The 21,612-nt window shown below is 37.0% G+C and overlaps 1 protein-coding gene across 1 annotated transcript in view; it reads left to right on the top strand.

The window, feature by feature from the left end:
* The window catches only part of TMTC3 (transmembrane O-mannosyltransferase targeting cadherins 3), a 46,857-nt gene that overhangs the window by 8,816 nt on the left and 16,429 nt on the right, over nucleotides 1-21,612 (top strand). Inside the window, exons 2-8 of the mRNA XM_067559844.1 lie at nucleotides 3,086-3,206; nucleotides 3,922-4,138; nucleotides 6,893-7,111; nucleotides 10,696-10,795; nucleotides 11,594-11,709; nucleotides 14,698-14,870; nucleotides 16,706-16,958. Of these exons, the coding sequence (XP_067415945.1) occupies nucleotides 3,950-4,138; nucleotides 6,893-7,111; nucleotides 10,696-10,795; nucleotides 11,594-11,709; nucleotides 14,698-14,870; nucleotides 16,706-16,958 (1,050 nt within the window). The 5' untranslated portion in view covers nucleotides 3,086-3,206; nucleotides 3,922-3,949. The remainder of the gene's footprint in view (nucleotides 1-3,085; nucleotides 3,207-3,921; nucleotides 4,139-6,892; nucleotides 7,112-10,695; nucleotides 10,796-11,593; nucleotides 11,710-14,697; nucleotides 14,871-16,705; nucleotides 16,959-21,612) is intronic.

Genomic DNA, 21,612 nt, shown 5'->3' with positions numbered 1-21,612 from the left:
CGATTGCTGGCTAGCTGTCAGGATTTACTTTTTGTCACTTGGGGAAGATGAATGCCTGAGATCACTGTGGAAATACTTCGAAAATGACAAGGATGGCCAGGGAATACCATGTGACCTTGAAATCTACCTGCTGTCCCTACAGCATGAATTTGTCGAGAGAAATGAGGTGACAGGTTGTAAACTACAGTAGAACCTCAAAAATATGAACACCACAGTTATGAACTGACAGGTCAACTGAACAGCATGTGAAACTGGAAGTAAGCAATCAGGCAGCAGCGGAGGGAGAGGAAACAAAAAAAAAAAAGCAAATTTCTGCATGCCTGAGATGCAATACAGGCACAGTATAGTCCAGATGAGAAGCAACCTGGATCTGTGCTGTTTCCTGTAAACCAAAGGTGCTGTTTCACCTCCCCCCCCCCTTGCCACCCCACCCCACCGGGAGGGGGAAGCTATTTTCACGACCACCCAGGTCAGGAAGGTTAGTCCAGAGTCTGAGAAAGAAGCTGCCTCAGGGAGCTACTGAGCTACTGCTGTTGCAGCCAAAATCTGAGCTGGAGCTGGAGTGTAGGAGCTATACTCTGGAGGAGTTTTAAAGGGCCACAGCCTGTGCACTGATGTAGCCCAAGCTTTGCCCGTGGCTGCACTCCTGGATCCTTCCAGCACCTCTGGGAGTGCAAGGGGCAGGGGAGGGAAGGGCGCTGGCAGCAGTCTGGCGCCAACCTCCTGCCACGTGCTGCCTCTGGAGTGTGGCAAGCAGTGCACAGAGCAGCGAGAGCCCTCGGGAGAGGTGGCTCAGTGCTGGGGCTTGTAGTGCCAAGGGTGTGGGGCAGGCCCCCCTAGTTCAGCCCAAAGGCAAGAAATAGGAATAGGGCAGGGAGCTGCTTGTAAACCAGGCAGTGCTGCCAGGTGCCACCTTTGCAGAGATGTCTCCCAGCCTCAGCTAGAAGACGCTGACTGTAGCATAATGTCTTGTTCAGAGTTACGAACATTTGAGAGTTATGAACAACCTCCATTCCCGAGGTGTTCGTATCTTTGAGGTTCTACTGTATATGAGCTAATGTGCAACCTCAGAATGAAAATCCAGCAAAGAAAAACTGATTCATTTTTTGGATTTTCTTGCTCTTCCACCTTCAGCAGCCACCTGCTGTGCCCCTTCATTTTCCAACTCCGCAAACCTGTTTTTGAGCTCTATTTCTCCTTCAATAGCCCATCTTTTCCTCTGCTGGGTTCTTACAGTCACATGCTTCCACTGGCCACTTTCCTGACCCAGCATTCTCCCCTCAGAGTTCGTTGGTCCTACTTCCATCTGCAGGTCTGGGTATTTTCCTTCAGCCTCCTCATTCCTTTGCTCCATCATCTGCTCAAACCCTCTTCTAACCTCAACCAGAGTTTCCATCTACATCTCCAAGCCTCGAATCTTCTCTTCCATGAGCTCTCTTAGGCAGCATTTCATACAAACAAAACAATTATGAGGTACGCCCTCCAGGATCACGTACATCCCGCAGCTTCCACATCCAGTGATCTTCATTGTCTCTTCCACTGCTTGAGTGACTACCACTATCGCCTCTGTATCTGTCATACCATTTCCCCGTACATCCTGTCAGTGAGAGACACAAACAAAAAAACCCCACCAAAACAGCCCCCAATGAACACCCCAACAATACCAGAACACCACACACTCCCTCCCCAGTCCCATTCAAACTCCCCTGTTTTTAGCTGTTGGCTGGCTCCTGTGCCGCTGCCTAATGAGATCATGCTGTCCTGAAATTGGACTCATGTCAGTTGGTCACCCTGCTTTATGCTTCATTTCCCCACAACTCTAACAATAACACTCTTCTCTTGGTTACCTTAACTGAGCTTTTCCTGGTTTTCTATCATTTGAGTTTGGGGTTGTGAACTGCAATGTTCCAGAAGGGTACTGGGAAGCAGAAAACACCACTTCTGCACCAACCTTAACGTCTCCTTAATAGAGCTTTCTGTTAGTGACTTTAAATTATATTTGACTTTTTCTTTTATTTATTCAGTGACTTTTCTCCCTTTTTTTTTTTTTTTTTTTATTATTATTACAAAGGTTTTTTAAATTTGAGGAAAGGATCCCTGCAATGGCTGAATTGCTCTACTACCCCTACGTTTGGAGTACTGGAAAAGTCTTCTGTACCATTTGTAAAGATAACTGCTTCCAGCTCTCACTTTCTTGATTTCAGTTTCTTCTGATTGATCCTTGTTAGCTCAGGTAGCTATGACAGCACATCTTATACCTTCTAGTCTCTTCAGATGCATACCCCCTTAGATCCTGGGCCCTACAGACACAGGCTCTAACACATATTTTTGGTACATATAAACAGCTCGAATATCCATTGTACATACATTTTGCAACAATTATGAGAATCAGTATAACGTGAGTTTTTATTTAAGACCTCACATGACCCTTTTTGCATAAAATCTTATGAAAGCAGTTTGTTAGGTGTAAAAAGTTTGTCAGGCCTGAAAGGAGTTGGTATTGTAGTAGAACAGTAGGCTTCATGCCAGTTGGTATTGAAGTGTTCATAGGGTCACACCATGTTCCACACTGGAATCCTGGTAGATCTAAACTTCCTATCGACTCTCCAATACCCCTTGGATCTGGCTGGCATGGTCTGTTCCCTTAATTCACAACCTCTCTCCAGCTTTGTCTGCTTAGTCCTTTTGATCAACATCCCCCCCCTTCAAGTCACTTTTTAACTTTGTTGCCCTTTGATCTATTAGATCAATTAGAGCTATTAGATCCCAGCATTGGCAGAAGAGCTGTCACATTAACCTGTAATAGCCCTCTTGTTTGTTGCTTCTACAGCCCCCTGCTAAGCTAGAACAATACATTAATACAGGAAAGTCTTATAACCCAGTATACATAACTTCACCTCACTGACCCGGTCATGTACAATGTTCATAAAATAATTACTTCACAGTATTCTTAAATGACTGCATAGCAATTCCATGATTATTTCTAGTGCTTAATGAGTTAACTAGACGACTGTGTGGAAAATGAAAATGAAAAAGGTAGTTCAGTTTTAGTATTTTCCGTAAATATCATTTTTCTTCTTTATAGAAAATTCCCATGAGCACACAGTGACACCAACACAGTTTGCATAATTAGAAAAAAATATTAAGTTCGCCTCTTCATGAACTTTCTACTGAGAATGAAGATAAACAACTTGTCCTCTTCAGTGGTAAGTTAAACTGTTTATTATTACAAATCATTACTTCCTTCAGCAGCTGTTGAGCATCCAACATACTGAAGCACTTACGTTTTATATAGAATGTTTCTTGTATAGCTTTCAGAATGTTGGGTTTATAAGATTAGTTTTCTTTCCGGTAGCTGTTTTCCACAAACACAATTATATTAAAAATGCAGTTTTAAAATTCTGCAAAAACATTAACAATACAGTGTATGCCATTGGGGTAACTCTGTATGCTCAGAGTGCCCTCTTGTTTGTGATTAGGATGTCAGAACACTGATGTTTAAAAGTTCTTTTATTTATACCATTCATCGGGCAGAGCTCTGACTACAAGTGTCTCTGGCAGCAAGGCCAAGGGCATGTGATGGCTGCTATTGAGGTTTTTATACAGTGGAAATAAGCAAATGAAACAGCAGGAGAAAATTTTATTTGGATGTAAGCCTTCATTAAGGGGAAAAAGTTTAGTCACATTTTTCTTAATACTAGGTTTTGTAAAATTTGTTTTGAAAACCTCAGTTTTAAGCTTAAACGTATTACTATGACATGACTTGTGTATAACTTTTAGCTTTGAATGAATTTAGTCATGTAGTGTTTATATCTTTTTTTAATATGGATTGTTCTAAAACTAAATTCAACAACTGAAGTTGAAATAAACTAAAATGGAAATCAATAAAATCTGTGTTCATGGAACTGTCCATTTTTCCAGATTTAGTCCATAAAAGTTTGTGGAGAAGATGGCAGATGTTAGCCTGAAGGAAATAGCCCTGATAATAAGTGTGGTGGCAGCCTGTTACTGGAACAGTCTCTTCTGTGGCTTTGTTTTTGATGATGTTTCAGCAATTCTGGACAATAAAGACTTGCATCCTTCTACTCCTTTAAAAAATCTGTTTCAGAATGACTTCTGGGGGACTCCTATGTCTGAGGTAAACTGGTCATAAATATACTTGGTCTCAAAAATATTTCAGGTTCTTCAAAGTTCCCCTTCTTATGTTCTCCTTTATAATTTCACTTTTGCAGAATAATTTATTTTTGATGAGTGGTAAATAATACCAGTTTTTAACTTGTGTTCCTGATTTATGTTTTTTATAGTCTCATTTGGTTGATCGATGGAGCCTATTACAGGACTAGTTTATATTTTATTGCATCACATGGCATCACTATGTCCACCCGTTCTTGTTTTTTCTCTTAGAAACTATAGTATCTGAGCACTACCCAAGAATTAAAACAAAACAAAAATCCCTAGGAGTAGGCTACTCCTAGTGAAGCTGGAAAAAAATAAGAAGAGATGGTCTTGCAGATGCCTGATTCTTGAGAGAGATGAGTTCAGTTCCCAGCTTTGCTATGAAGTTTGCCTTGGGCAAATCACTTCATCTCCCACGGTGAAATCCTGGCAAAACTCCTGTTAACATCAGTGGAGCTGGGATTTCACCCTCTGTGCCTCACTTCACAATATTTTCCTATCTCACATAAGAAATTCATTAATGATTTGAAGGCACTCAGCTACTGTAATGAGGGAGGGCATATAAGTGCCTAGATACGCTTCTCTACACAATCTGTTGTATCCCCAGATCTGATATTAGATATTCTGAGGCCTTAGTAGAAATAGAGAGATTAAATAAAATATGCATTTACATAGTCACAGCGAAAATCTAACTGCTAAAAAGTAAATGGTCTTGCATATTCAAAACTGTCGAGCTCTGTTTAATAGTAACAATTGAGTACTAATTTTTTTTCAGTTTGAAAGAAACCCAAAGAACTATTACAACATTTTAACTATTAGAATTTTGCTTTACTAGTAAACAAATCTACTCTCGTTATTGGTTTAATTACCTCTGATACAATCTCACTATCTCACAGTTCATAATGACTGTACCATGAAATAAAACAAAATTTTAGATACTCATAGACTTGATACATTAAATGTTAGTTTTCCTATATTTATGTTTTACAGATCACCCAATAATATAAGAAATGTCCATACAATCCATGTATTCCTTCATCAGTATTAGTTTATTTTTCTTAGTTTGATATCTTTTAAAGATATAGTATCACAAGAATAAAACAAAATGCCATAAAATAGTTTGGAAACACTTCCATAAATTTTTAAATATCTTTTTATGGCTGTGATATTATATAGTTTTAAGAAATAGTCCTCTGACTATATAGCCATGAGATAGGATTTGGGACTTTCTTACTAGCTGGCAGTCTGAGGATATAATACTGTAGATGTATTTATAATTTCTGATGTCTGTTAATAGCAATTGTGACTTCACAGTCGTATGTCAAATATACAAACTCATTGCATCTCTAAGGAAAATCACCTTTAGAATGACATGTGGTAACTCCACCAACTCCCAATAATTTAGAGTTCACACTCAACTGTACATTCAGACAATCTAAATTATAAGATTTATTTATTAATTAAACATATTAATAATCTTTGAAAAACTATAATTGTTTCAACTAAATATTTCTTATTTTAAAAAATGTTTATTTTTAAGACATGACAGACTTGAATAGTATAAATAGCATAGATGGTAATGAGTAATAAAATACACATTTTATCTTCATATTTTTGGTTAAACCAAGTAAATTCACATAGTTCCTGTCTTTTCTTTGGCATACATAAATAACAGCACCAATCTAATTTATGGAAAAACACACTAGCTCTAAGCTTTCTAATGATTCCCCTGATAATATAATTAAATAATACTGTTAACGTATTAAATCCTAACCTAGAGAGGTACTGGGCACTTGCAGGATTAGGATGTATTAGGATTAGGATATAAATAGACCTCAATGCTAGCGCCATAACTAAAAACATTTTTTTTTTAAGGAACTCACTCTTATTACTGTAAAGTGCTATAGGACTCTCGTTGTTTTTACTCGTATTGGATTCACTGTGAACTGTCAGAATAAAATAGAAAAGCTACTTCTTTAACAATGAAACCACATTGTATATATTTATAATTTTATATTAATTTTTCCAAGTACAACAAAATACCAAAACACCAGATGCACCATAATACACAAAGTAAATAAAGAGGGTTAGGATAAAAGAAGGGGAGGGGAAGTGACTTCTGTCTACAGGGTCTAAGTTAATAATAATACCTCTAAAAAGTCAGCCCAAATGAAATCATGTTTTAAAAAGTAAATAGATTTCAGTCCTTGTTAATTTGAATGGAAAGAAAGTGCTAAATATAGCTTTGAGTACATATTATATAATTCAGAAATGTGCTTATGAGGGACAAATAAGCTAGATAGTTAGATATAAACTTTGCTCATATATCAAATACATGTATTATAAATAGTTGGAAAAAAGTTTTTTGGCCATTTTTATTAGTACTTTATCTAGTAGAACACTAGCTATGGGGAAGTAGTGGATCAGACAATATATTTGAAAAATATACAAAACTCATTTAGAAGCTGGGGAAATGGTCAACCTTACCTCTTTACATTCTTCCTATCTTAATTTTCCCTGGAATTTTAAATAGATGTCAGTCTCTACTTTCTGCTCTAAACTGCTGTGTAGTGCTAACCAACTGGTATTTTTATCTTAGATAGATGCACTTCAGTAGTGGAAAAAATTCTTGTATATAGTCTAAATTGTTTTTGGATTGAAAGGCCTTGTGTAAGTGTAAATTGATTATTTTTATGATTTATTTATTTCCCTGTAGGAAAGGAGTCATAAGTCATATCGACCTCTTACTGTCCTCACATTTCGTTTAAACTACCTATTCAGTGAGTTAAATGCAGTTTCTTATCACCTCTTGAATCTGGTTTTTCATGCGGTGGTTTGCATAGTCTTCCTCAAGGTCTGTAAGCTTTTTCTGGACAACAGGAGTAGTGTAATTGCATCTTTGCTGTTCGCGGTACACCCGATACACACTGAAGCGGTACGTAAATCTGAGAAGGCCATTTTTCATTCATTTATTAAAGTTTTTGGCTTAACTTAATTTTACATGTGTATATGTTAAGTGTGTGTATTAGTATACTGTAGCCTCTAAAAGTGTTTATGCTACTGTGGGTAAGAAAAAGAATCATAAAGTTTAAACATGCATTTTAATAGTGAGTATTTTATCTGGCTTTTGCTGTTTTGCAAAAAAATTTCCACTGTTTAAATCTGTCCCAATTTGGTAGAGACAGAAAATTTTGACTTGCATTAAATTAAATCCAATTCCTAATGGACAGGTAGCTGCATTGCATTAATAATAATTCAGCACAATTAGAAATAATTGACAATCATGGTACAACAGCCAAGGAAGATGCTGATCCTGTATGTGGGGGTGGCTTTTTTTTAATTTAAAAAAAAAAAAAGTTGTGGAAGCTTTTCCTGGAGGCAATTAAGTTAGCTCTCAGAATGAGTGAACTTCTGGCTCTGTCTAATAATCCATTTTACACTAGCTTCTGCAAGGGTGAAGTAGTGCTGTGGGTATACTTTAAATCCCTTCTGAAAGTGGTAATGGAGTTCCTGCCAACCTTTTTTCATTATTGTACAGCCATCCCAGAGAGGCCTTTTTCCACAAGTTTAATGTGAAAATATCTGTATATTTTACCTGGAATGTACACTAAAGCCTGTCAGAGCATAGTGATTGCCATACTAGATCAGACTAGTGGTCCATCTAGTCCAGTGTCCTGTCTTTGACAGTGGCCAATGCCAGAAACTTGAGAAAGAACTTCCATAGCAGACAGTAAGGGTATTACCTGTCCATACAGGATATTCCTTCCTAACCTCAGACTCTTGAGGTTGGTTATGCCTGGAAGCATAAGGATTTATATCTCCTTATAATTTTTGTTCTCTTGTGTAATCTGTAGATGTTATCTGTATAAATCTATCATCCTTTTTTTGCCCCCTACTGATCTCTTGGTTTCAGGGGTATCTTGTGGCAGGGAGTTTTACAGGTTATTTATGCATTGTATAAAAAAGTATGTCTTTTCAGTTTTGAATGATTGCTTCCGATTCCATTGGTTGCTCCCTTGTTCTCATATTGTGATAGTTTAATTTGGTGCATCCATTGAAGTGATTTATACCATTCATTATTTTCTTATACCTCCATCATATCTTCTTTAAATCATTAATGGAAGTATTTTCCCTGCTACAATCATTGTCCATCATTGGACGACTACTACTTCTGACACTGGGTGTCTTTCATACTCATCATCATATGTCTTGTTTGATACCAAACAATAAACTTCATTGTTGCCAAGAATACCTCGTCTAAATGGCTTTTTGATTCTCTTTACTGCTTCAGCCAGCCATGCTAGTAGCTTGAAGGTAGTGTGTCAACTCATTCTTTTTGGGACAGAGCAGCTCTGCTTAACTAGCATCAGATCTGTTTCTGTCCTGGAGAGTTATAAAGCAGCTACATGGTATTTTATGTACATATTTCGAAGTGCATCTTTGCATAGATTGGGTTTCAATCCATGATGACATTGTTCACAAACCTGTTCCCCAGACACTCCTAATCTCAATAATTGTATTTGTGTCAGGAGTTCTCTTTAAATTTTTCTGAAAATATATATATATATATATATATGTCGTATATCAAAAATATATCATAGTCCTCTGCAACTTTTTGCATTGTAAAGGAGTTATCTTTCATGTACATGAAAAGAGAAACTATTGTTTTTCACTTTTAAGATATGATTAGATTAGATTTTTGTTTTGTTGTTCTTTATCTGTTATTTTAGAGATGTAGCTAGAGCTTTAGTGCCCAATAGTGGGAAGTGTGTGTTTAGGGAAAAATAATACTTGTAATTCTTATTCTCTAAAGATATAAATCTCTCTGCATCACCACTCAACTCAAATCCTCAGAATTTGGAAAAAAATATTTAGCTTATTAAAATATTTTACGTTATATTTTAATTGGCTTTTATTTGAGTTACCATTACAAGCTTTTCAAAGGAAGGCATCTTATTAAGTGTCTCAAACTTTGCAACATTTAAAGACCTGGGAGTTCTTCTCTGGTCTTGTGCTTCCAAGCTGTCATGTATCCACAGAACCAGTGCTCTTACATGGCTCTGGAACAGTCCTTGGGAGGACCCCTTTAGAGTCTCACACTCTCACTGGGGTAAGCCCCTTGCCTTCACCATCTCCTGGGATCAAACCCTGGAGCCTTTTACACCCCTGCTTACTTCGTGAGCTTCCCTCAGTAAGTCCACTCGAACTGGACACCTGAGGAAGGTTTGCTCACCCAAAGGAGCAATGCGCACCCCTAGACTTCCTTAGACTGGAGTGACTATCAGGCAGAATTGTCAAACAGAAAGCTTTATTAGGTGTCTGGAATGCAGTGTAGCAAATTCGTAGATAGCATCAAGAATAGAAAGTTACAGCATATTCCACCCGCGCCACCCCCCCACCCGGCCCGAGGGCTAGTCCAGAAGTGTATGTCCTGCTTTCAGCAACCCACACTATGCCACACACAAAGGTCTCTCCATTCTTTGTTCTTATTCCCAGGCAAAAATAGGTCACCTGCTTATCCTCCTTAGCTCTTTGTTCTCCCACTGACCAAAACTGATTGGCTTCCTGCAGAAAGGGGGTTGGCAATCCTGGGTTGTTTGATGCTAGGCACTGATTTCCGGGTCATTGTCTTCTGGGTTCGTCATGGGTGTGAGGCCCCAGACAGCCAGGTGTCAATCACACCTGGATTGATACAAAGAATAAACCACCTTTTCCCACCACCTAGTTAACCATGCAGCACGTGGGGAAACAGAGGCACATATAGTATTCATACAAAATATTAAGAAAAATTTTCACTTCACACGAACACAAACCCAAGACTGGTAATTCATAGACACATAACTTTGAGAAAAAGAATTACATGCAAGTAGTTCATTTTCTTTTCTCCTTCCTTTTATTAAATGCTACATTAAGTATAAAGGTTAACTTACCTCTTATCTTTACAGAAGCAGCTACTAGTTTTAGTTCTGTTTGGCTAATGGTTTCTATTAGTGCTTCATGACTTGACCAAATCACCCTGTATATTATTTTATCGCTTTATTTCATTGCTGGTGTGATACATTGTTTGTTTATCTTGCCTATTTGTGCACCCTTCTGTAATGTGCAGAGGAGATGTCTGTACCACAGTTTTGTTGTTTTAAAGTTATACTATAAAATTACAGTACCAACAAATTTAAGGTGTCATATTATCCTCATGCTGCACAATGAACTCCCTTAGTAATTTAATTAGATGGTATATGAGTAATTCCAGATATTTGCCACATGAGGGCAGTTGAGGACTGCGTATGTTATTACCAGAAATCGATGGAAGTAGTTAAGCCCCAACCTGATTTCAGATAAATGGATGCAGTTCTGAGTGAAATCAACAGGGAGTTGCACTTATGTACCCGAGGAAGATTCAGGCCCTATTTTTTTTTCTTGTTTAGTTCTATCACTAGCTTCTCTTTTCTGTAATATGAGCAATTTTCAAGACTTACGCTGTTAACTTCTGAACAGAATTCTCTTTTTTTCTGCCATCAGGTAACTGGAGTGGTGGGCAGAGCAGAGCTTTTATCATCTATCTTTTTTCTAGCTGCTTTTTTGTCTTACACCAAATCTAAAGGGCCAGACAATACCATAGGTAAATACCTAACATCATATATGCATAACTTTTCTGATTTTTACTATATTGGTTTCAGCTAGTAAAACATAAATATTGTGGTTAACCAGTTAGTCTTAAAGTAAGTCGTCATTAATTCAGCCTGATGGTGCCTTGATGGTAATATAAATAATACTTGAACTATAAAGTGCCTTTCATCTGAGAACCTCTGACTGCTTTACAATCATTAAATAAACCATACAACTCTCTAATAAAAAGGTTACTATTACATTCATTTTTATAGAGGAGCTAATAGACTCTCCGAAGTCAGTGGCAGATTTGGAGGTAAAATTTAAGAAATTAAGAATAGTCCCTTGTTCTAACTGCTGCAATACTCAAAAATTTATGAAAGTACTACTTAGAGCAGTGGTTTTCAACCTTTTTTAATTTGCAGACTACTAAAAAATTTCAAATAGAGGTGTAGATCCTTTTGGAAATCTTACATAGTCTGCAGACCACAGGTTGAAAACCACTGGAGATAGATAGGAAAAGAAATTGTAGAAAAGCTAGGAAAAAATACTTCCTTGTCATTTAGAATATTTATATAAGTCTTCACACTTCTTTACCGCATATTTCAACTTCGAAGTGGTGACTGACAAACTCATAAAGTTATATAGCACACATTGTAAAATGAGGCAAAAACAAACTGCAACCTAGTAGTGATCTTGTTGAAATACTGGCAAGTGAAAAATGTAGATAACTAATGAGTCAAATTATGTTGTTCAGATGGCCGTGCTGTAAAATAGGGTGTGTTATAATGTCTGTCCTTTTATGTTGCAGTGTGGACTCCAATTGCAGTGACAGTGTTTCTAGTAGCCGTTGCAACATTGTGCAAAGAACAAGGAATAACAGTGGTGGGGATATGCTGTGTCTACGAAGTATTTATAGCTCAAGGGGTAAGAAATGGTTGTAAAAATTTCCATTGTAACTATTTCCTTTGTCAAGCAGATCTCTCTGCAGTTTTTTTATAACGCAGTTTTAAATAACCATCACGTACATGTGTATTGAGTGTTTTTGTTTACTGAGGCAAACTAGTTTTGTGATCTTGAAAAAGTATTCATATGTACTCCCTCATTGTATCAGGTTCTTTTCTATGCAAAGATATTAGCAAAAATGGAAATAAATTAAAATTTGATATCTCTTTAATTTGAGTACAGACTGATGGTTTCAAAGGCTAGAAGTATGTATATAATGTTAAAGTGTGGGGCACATAAAAATTAATTTTCCTTTTAAGTCCTTTATGTGAAATTAGAAAAGGTGCTTTCTAGGGAGACTTTTTACATCTCATTAATGAACTGCCAGTGTTCTGGAGTAGTCACATTTGAGTCAATTAGCATTTAGATTTTTGTGAAACTCATCATTCTGCAAAGGCTCTGAAGTCAGTTTCAAAATAAAATATATTTTAAAATGTGAGGTTTCATTTTGACCTTTGATAGTTAAAATTTGACTTGTCTATAATTTAATATTAACCTTTCTGTTGTCAAGAGAGGGTGGCATTCCTAGCAACCCAAAATAGTTTTTTGGGTTTTTTTGTAACCTATCTTTCAGTAGTATACTTTGTATAGTTTTAAAATATTTAATTACGCAGCCAGAGAAGGCACGTCCCAAAACTTCCTTCCCTGGCTGCAGCCCTGCAAACTTGCCTGCCCGCAAGGATCACACAAGAAGCATGGGGTCGGAGCACCTGTGTCTCTGCCCAACACAAGAGCCCCTGGTGGAGTCCTGGGTCTGTGAACTAGGTGAGGAGGCTGTGGGCAAGGCAGGAGCAGGGAGCGTGGGGCTGCAGCCCGGATGCCAGGGCTTTTAAAGGGCACTGGGGGTTCACAGAGTGGCTCAATACCTCTTCCCACTGCAGTCCTGTCTCCCCTCCTTGTGGAAAGTGCCAGCATCCAGGCCACAGCCCCCCCCCCCTGCTGCCCTGGCCCAGTCAGATTTGCAGGGCTGCAGCCATTGAAGGTACCTCCCAGTGCTTCCTTACTTGTCCGGAGCCCCACAAACCTGCCTTCCACTTATTGGAAACAGCCAAATGTTGCAAATTTTTGCTGGCAACCAGGGGGTTGCTAAGAAGCAGAATCTACTGTATTTTCATTATTTTATTATTGCAAAGTCATGGGCCATCCTCATATGCCCCCTTGGAGCCCAGTGTGGCACTGCAGATGTGCTCCACTTTAATTTTGCCCAGCTGGGGCAGCAATAGATTTACTTCAACAGCCCAGGGCCAGGAGAAGCCAACACCCTAACAAAATATCATGTCCTCTTTTAAGAAGGTTTGAGGACAAAAGCAATTACAATACACAGTTCATAAGGTCCTCTCTTCAGGGCCCTGGGTTCAGAGCTAGTTCCCTGTCTGAAAGGCCACAAAACAAAGATTCTGAGTCTGGTTAGACTGGTCTCCTTGAGCTTGACAGAGAAACCAGCATCCGCTGTATCCTGCCTGGCTTCTACTGCCCTCTCTCCTACTCAGCTTCCTCTTTAAATAGCTTACCCCCTCGGGGCAGGGTCGTCTTAAGTATATACCAGGCTGTCCAGGACTGTCCCTAAAAGACACAGTATACTTTTTCACAGTCATATAGTCAAGTCTTTATTGAAACCTAATACAAAAATCTTAATGTTCTTAGTCTTATTTGTATGTGATTTAAGCGGTCAAAGTAAGGGAATGTTCACACAGCCTTAATTCTGTCCACTTGTGCATATGCATTACTATAGTCTAGGTATAATGCATATTATTTTTAAAATAGTAAAATAGAATATACTGGGAGGTTTTCTATAATCTTATATCTTGATGAATCATCTTGGAGTATACTGATCTATACCTAAGTTCATTAGAATTATATGAAAAATGTACAGTAAACAGATTTTACTTTTCATCTATTTATGCAACAGTGTATTAGCTCACATATACCAACAATTTTTCACTATCTGAATTCATTTCTAAGTTCTATAGCTAATTGCCCAAACCCTTGAATTACACCTTGAATTGCACCTGGCTGCTATTTGAAAAGAAAATATATAGTGCGTAGCTGCTGGTAAAATTAATCAAATAAATTCCATCGAGAGAAGAGAACTCCTTATTTAAGAAGTTTGTCAAAATGTATGGGACCATTATGACAATGAAAATAGTGTTAATGTAAACAAACAGAAAAAGATGTTAATGTATCTACAGTTGTCATAAAAGATTGTGTTTGAGAATGGTGTGATCATGTAATATGACTGTCTTCGTGCCTATGTATGGGATACAGATTTAAGGTTGCACATCATACCTTAATGTTGGCATTTTTTTACTTTTGGGATTGATTGCCTTTTTTTTGTTTTCTCTTAAAAAAAAATTCTTCTAGAATTATAAAGCTTTGTGTCTTGAAAAAAAAAGTAGTGTGTTTTTAACTCTATAACATGAAACTGACTAGACATCTGTGCAATGTCCTGTTCATTCCATGTATCTTCAGTACAGTTAGTTAAGTCAGCCTCAGTGAGGCCTAGTTAAATTTAGCCTCTATGAAGACTACTTGTGTCAGATTTCAAGTTGTTTTGACTTTAGAGCTGTTCAAAAAAGTTTGCAAGAATTTTTTCATAATGGGGGAAGTGTTCCCCCCCACACCATTCTTGTATACAAAAACAAATGGAATATTTTGCTCTTGTTTATTTAAAACAAACAAACAAAAGTTAATCTTTGGGCAGAGGTAAACCATGTGAAAAACACTTGGATGCTTTTGTTCAAAATATTAAAGCTTTAAGAAGTTGTTGGTTACTAGACACAGCTAGGCAACCTTAACTTCAGTAGACACTGACAGTCCCACTAGAATAAAGTTCATATTGGTAAAATATAGTGAATGGTGATTAAACAAGAGTGCATTGTCTGATAACATAAATCATGTTCTGTTTTCTAGTATACTTTGCCTATGCTGTTGGATACGGCTATGCAGATTCTTCGAGGAAAAGGCAGTATTCCTTACTGCATGCTCCAAACACTGCTAAAGCTTATTGTTCTGATGTTCAGTACGCTGTTTCTTGTTGTAGTCAGAGTTCAGGTCATTCAGTCTCAACTTCCAGTGTTTACCAGGTAACAAAAACAAATGAATAAGAAAGTTTGTTTTATTATTTTAAAAGATAGTGATAAATCAAACTGACCTCTTTAAGTTGCATTTAAAAATGGCTACAAAATTCTTTAGATAGTGCTTAGTTTTAACTTACTTTAATATTATCTTGGAACTCCCATACAGTATTACATTTATCTGTGATAAATCAACCTAGTATGTTACAGGAATAACTGCAGTTAAGCACCAGTGTAATACCGTACCAGTACAGTGCAATACTGAGCACTTATTGAATGGTAAGAACTTTTGGTCACTAGCCTATTCAGACTGGTAGGCAGGAGGTGAAAGCCTTCACTAATGAAGCTTTTCAATTTTTATCTATCGTATCTATCTATCTTATCTATCTGTCTTATCAGCAATGTGTGTATAATAAACCTCACACATGAATAATTTAGTGTTTACAATAAGTAAAACTGCAGTCCTTCAGTTCTAATAACACTCCAGATGCATTTCTGATTATCAAGCATCAATACTTGGAATGTATTAAGCCTCCTGTATCCTCTAAAATAGTTGGAGAAAGATAAATTATTTCATATTTAGATGAGAAACTATTTTTAGTCATGTGTTTTTTAAAAGAATATGGTAACTGAAGCTATGATTTGAGAAATCTTAAAATGAAGTAATCTGAATAAATTAAATTATTAAAGCTAAAACATTTAAAATCTAATTTTCACTGTTCAGGTTGTATCTTTCTATTTCAAACCCTGATCCTCCAATTGCTTAGCCCCCATGTTTAACTTCAATCTCAGTGGGACTACTCACATGTTCAAAGTTAAGCATGATGGTAACATCCTGTCTTGGTGGACAAAAAGGGTGCGTTAGCATAACGTGACTGAAAAGCCCCATTAGGATGTAAGCTAACACATTTGAAGCAGTGCTAGATCGTTATGTTTTAGTCTAGATTTATAATATTGTCTTAGTACATATTTATAAATCTAGGCTACAACACAGACAGCTATCACTGCTTCAAACATATTAGCCTGCAGTTTTGATTTCGTGCTAATTTGCCTTTATTTTAGTCTGCAAACTTGAGTTTTTCTCCTGGGAACATGTTAGTCTATGTACTAACATTTCAGTTTATATAGCAGTATAGTTCAAAACTATATGTACATCTGCAGTCAAAACAAAATAATGGAGGAAAATAAGGAATGGCGACGCTGCTTAGTGAAACCTAGGGTACTTGTCACTCATGTATCTATCCTTCAGGATATTACTTCTCTATTGTGGCCAGACCATGGAAGACACATTGTACCATATACCCTTTACTATTAATTTCATTGCTCTTACTATTCATAAATCTGGAATTTTGTGTCATTCTTGGAAGTGATCTATAAATGCAGTATACTAACATTCTCCTGGGAAATTAGGCTTGAATCCTTGATTGTGGCCAAGAACTGGTCAGCCTAGCTCACAACAAGCGTTTTAAAAGTTGCCTTTGTACTCCCTCAGTGCTAAACCAGTTGTATAGCAGCCCAGCCCTCTGAAGAAACTTAGAGCAGCCTCAGCCTACTCTAAGTTGTGCCATCTGCCAGTGATCCTAAGGGGCAAATATGGCAAGTGCTTATGGAACCCCCAATCAATTCCCCTTTCCCTAGCCATGCACATTATAAATGCAGCAAAGATGAGGTGGTGTGGAAGTTCCTATGCCTTCTTTATCCTGCTGCAGGATTCCCCAACATGAGTGATGTTTTAGGTCCAGCATCTGGCAGTGGTATGGTGCAGAATGACTTACATCGCAGTGCAGTGTCTAAGCTGTAACTTTTTAAAACTAAAAAGTCATTTTTTTTCTCTTCTTATTTAGGTTTGATAATCCAGCTGCTGTAAGTCCATCTCCTGCAAGGCAGCTGACTTTCAACTACCTCCTCCCTGTAAATGCTTGGCTTCTTCTAAATCCCTCAGAGCTATGCTGTGATTGGACAATGGGAACTATTCCACTTGTGGAGTCTTTGCTAGATATAAGAAATATTGCCACCATTACATTTTTTTGCTTTTTGGGATCTTTGATTGTCTTCAGTCTCCGATACCCTGGAGATTCCTCCAAGACTGTATTGATGGTAGGAATGATGCATGATTTTAGTCCTTTTGATTACATAAAGTGGCCTATGCTGAAATTAGTGGAAAACTCCTGAGATTCCCTTAGCTCTTCCTTGCATCAACTTCACCATTTTTAAGAAGTAAAAGGGCTTTCTCTGGTAAGGAATCTTGAAAATTGAGACTCCATAGATCCAGGGAAAAGAATCAAGTTCAAAGAGAAAAGGATTAACAGGATTTTCACCACAAATAGTCAGCTAAATAGTGCCAGCTTATTTTAATGAGGCTTTTTTATTTCTAGTGTTTAAAATGTCTGCTTCACTAATTGAAACATCTTTTTATAATAGAATGTTCACTGCAAGTCTCTTCTTATAACACAGCTGCATACACATGTTTTTTAAATCCTTTTTAGCTGTTAGATTTCATGCCAGATATCTGTGTCAAAGTGCCTGGAGCCAGTTTACCAGAAAATGGGGATGCATTATTATATATTAGATACAATTATCTCTCAAGTACTGTAACATGTAAACAACATTGTAGATCGGAAAACTGCTTTTGATCTGCTATCTTCAGGGATACTAGTATAATGAACTCCTTGTAGGCAGGATGTAGTGGTCTAGCTAGCATGAAGAAACATCGATTTATATGTCTTCTAGAATATTGCATTTTCAAACCTTGACCACAATAGTTGCATACCCAGATGTTTACCCTATTAAGAAAAATCGCACAAGTCATTAAGTAAAATAGGCAAATCCAGTCTTTGTCCAATGAGACCAATTTGCAGTGTAGTACAGATCTACTTCATACTGATATATAAAAACCTACAGTATAATATGCATCTGGATCACAGCTAATACTGTAGGTGAAAAGAGATTTCATTCACCTGGTAGAGCAAATGCATGAGAAAGTACTTATCTAAATAAACTTGATAAACTATAAATGCTACCTAATAAAAGTATAAGACAGCTGCTGTCTAGATATCTTACTTGTGAATTAGAAATATTTTTTTCCCTTTAGGTAATCCATCAAAACTGAAATTCTTTTCACTAACTGGCTCATTTTGAAACAAAGACTCAATGATTTCCAAGCGTAACCATTTTGTTTTACCTTAGCCAGCATAGTTAAAATGGCAAACACCCTCTTTCACTCACACACCAGTGTAGGCATAGTTATACTGGTATGAAAGTATTTATACCAATATAGCTCATTCTTATTCAGCAATGCAAAATAAGCTATATAGCACCTTATACCTGTATAGCTTTACCATCACTTGATATTTTACCAGCGTAACCGTATCAGCAAAGTGCTAGTAAAACTTAAGTATAGACTGTCTCTTTGTTGTCCATCAGTGGGGCTGTATCTGTTGCTTATGAGGAAAATTTGGTTTTGTGACGTTTATATACCCCTTTATTCTTAACTAATTTTTTACCTCTTCATTTTTACAATGCATGTTGTTTATATAGTGCTTGCTAATCTACCATCCACAAGATAGAAAGTTAGAATACGATCCCAAAGACACTTTCTAATTGGGTATACTTCAATGTAGAATAAGTAGCTAAGCCATCGGACCTAATTGCAGATAGTACTATTGGTACTTAATTGCAGATAGTACTGTTGACTGCATCAAGGCAGAAGATGCTTCTGGTATTAAACTGCCAAAAAGCCCTATTAACTCTGGTTCAATTTTATCTGGGTTTCTATTGCCTTCCCTATCTGTTTTGATCTCATAATTAAACCGAAATATTTATCATCTGTAATTCAAGATATTCTGATGCCAGATATTTTAATTTGAGTTAGCATTACATTTTCTAAAATGAGTACGTTGTAGTAGTAAGTAAATAGCTGTGCCAACTTTCATTGAATTAGGTCAGCTTTTCCCTCCTAGTTTTTTGAGAGAACTTTTCTCACCTTTAATTTAATTACATCTCTCAGTAACCTAAGAGCAGTAGTTAAGGCAGCATTTTATGTTCTAACAAGCTTGTGCTGATATAGTCATCTTAAGGGTTTCCATGTTTCCATCACTGTGGTATCTACTAACAGATTTTAATTGACTGTATCTGATTTTAATCTACTTTCTCTATGTACTTGATATGGACTGGAAAAACAGGAAACGTATAGTTAAGCAACAATTCTTTCTTCATCCCAATAACTTGTATTAGATTGATGATTTTCAAGTGCAGTTCTGCTCTAAAATAAGTCCCTGTGAATATGACACCTAGTTGCTTCAATGACAAAAATAAGTTTACTGCTTTTTACTCCTGTTAACACTTCAGAACTACAGCAGTTGCGAGAGCAAGCTAGATTTTTTTCTTCTTGTGCATCACCAACAGAGGAACCTCAAGAAATTAGGTGCCCAGATCCCACTGAAATTTGGGTGCTTATTTCCTTTAGGCACCTTTGAAAATCCAGCAAGAATTATTTACTAACACTCAATGAGTTACACTTGAGCAAGCCCACTGCAGGCAATGAGAGGTCACTGGAGTCACTGAGGGCATATTTTGGTCTACAGATGATGCATGAGAAGAAAAGAATCTACCTCAATACTTGGATCACAGGTGGAGCTTGCAAGTCTGCAGTTGGGGAGCAAACTGTAAAATGAGCACAGTTAATATCTTTTTATATGTGCCATATTAAATGTGGAATCCCAGAATGCCATTTTATAGACCCTTTTCAGAATAGAACTACATCTTAAAAGAAAGCTAATGTTTTTGCTTAGCGTAAGCAGCCTGAAAGTTCATATGATAATTTTTATCACAATGTACTGTAAAATGTTCTTGGAAGTCTCCATTCCCCATGTCAGTACATACGACTGGGTGTTATGATCTCTGTAATAAAGCTTAGCACTTTCAAGTCATTTTGGGTTTTCCTGTGCCAAATTTCCTTTTGACCTTTAACTAGTAACTCAAGCTGTTGTCTTCAGGTAGGACACTGTTGTTCAGGATCCTTCTTTCTGAAGTGCCTGACAGCAGTTATAGAAGGTTCAGCAGTATATACATCCAATTCCAGCTGCCTTAAACAGATTTAATTGGTGTACTGTAGAAAATACGAAGTAAAGTTGGTTACACAAGTTTTTATTTACTTAATATGAAAAATATCCTTAAGCAGATCCCAAATATTTAAGAAACACAGTTTAACTTATATTGCTATTGAACACAGTTGGTGAAGAGTTATAGCATTTAAATAGCTCTTAGTAGTATCAATAAGACCATCAGTGATTGCATCACCACCTTGTATTCTTACCCTGTTCTGCTTCTTAGTGCTGTCCTTGTAATTTCTAACCTTGTTAGTTCTGGGCATCATTTTTGCCCTGATCCTTTATATTAAACAAAATATTACTCCAATATTCCATCCTGGACCATTATCAAAAGTCACTGTTATACAGGGGATCAGTGACAGTTCACCGCTGTCCAACACCACTAAAGCAATGGTTCCCAACTTCACATTGCTCGTGACTATGAATTGGTACCTAAACTATGTAGGGTTTTTTTCTTCCAAAAAGAGTGTACACTTTTTTTTTTTGTTTGTTTGTTTTTTAAAGGAAATTGCCCGCTTTGTTCTCTGAATTCCCAATAAGTAGCAATAACTCTATTCTTTCCTACCATCACATCCTTGGAGAGCTAGTTCACATTTCTAGCGAATTTATTGGAAAAGGAGACTAGAATTGTGATGTAGTAGACTTGCAAAGAAAAGTGTATCTATAACACTGTATCTTTTACTAAACTCTTTAAATGTATTGTATACTTCTGAAAAGTTTTCAATAGTTTACAAAAATGATGAAAAGTCAGTTAGGCTTAACATTAAGCAGTATAATTTTTATAGCAAAATAGTTTTTTAAAGTTCAGATCTAGGTTATTGCAATAAAACGACTCATTTCTAGCTTCTACTGGTTATGTGGCCATACGTATGGCAAAGTTTATTTTATAGTGTGGAAGGGAAATGCAAATTACATGGCTATTTGTTAGATACATCTGTTGCAATATGAGAGTTAAAATATATGTATCACAGCATAACTTAATTCCTATATGAAGTGATGTTTGTTAATACTTCATAATGCAAATGTCAGAGTATTTGAGATACAGTATTTATATTTGGTCAGGTTTATAAAATACCTCTTTCTTTTTCACCATGGGCTTGTAAATTTACTAAACTGTCACATAAGGTAGATGCATGAAGATTTCCAGTCAGTTGGCTTCACTTGAGAGATTTATGCATCCAAAAAGCCCCATGAAAAATGAGAAATGTAAGCAAATTTAGTTAAATCAATTTTTTTCAGTGGTCTTATGAAATCATTTCATGGATTTAGTTCCTAACAGTGTAATCAACATAAATTTAATTTAGGCCTTGTCTACATTGAGCTTTTTGTTAAATTACTGCAAAGTAGCTCCACCAGTATTAGCAATGCAGGGAGTGGCAGTCTAGCTTGGTTGAGGCGTTTTATGCTATTACTTCTCTGGGAGGGGCTGAATGATGCAATGGCAAAAATACCAACAGACAGTCTACACTTTGTGTTCTTAGACTTGGTCTACACTTACCTGGAGATTTGGCGGTAGTCGATGGGAGTTACACAAACTACACAGAGTAGCTTGCTTAACTCACATCGACTGCTCTGCTTCCCTTCTGCACGCTGTCTATACTGTGCTGTGCCTGTTCCCATCGACAGAGGACTACGCTACTTGA

Source organism: Emydura macquarii, unplaced genomic scaffold (genome assembly GCF_026122565.2).
Source record: "Emydura macquarii macquarii isolate MOO-44397 ecotype Brisbane River unplaced genomic scaffold, CSIRO-AGI_Emac_v2 contig_2205, whole genome shotgun sequence".
Lineage (NCBI taxonomy): Eukaryota > Metazoa > Chordata > Testudines > Chelidae > Emydura > Emydura macquarii.
The sequence above is the reverse complement of the archived record's forward strand: the minus strand, read 5'-3'. Positions and strand labels throughout refer to the sequence as shown.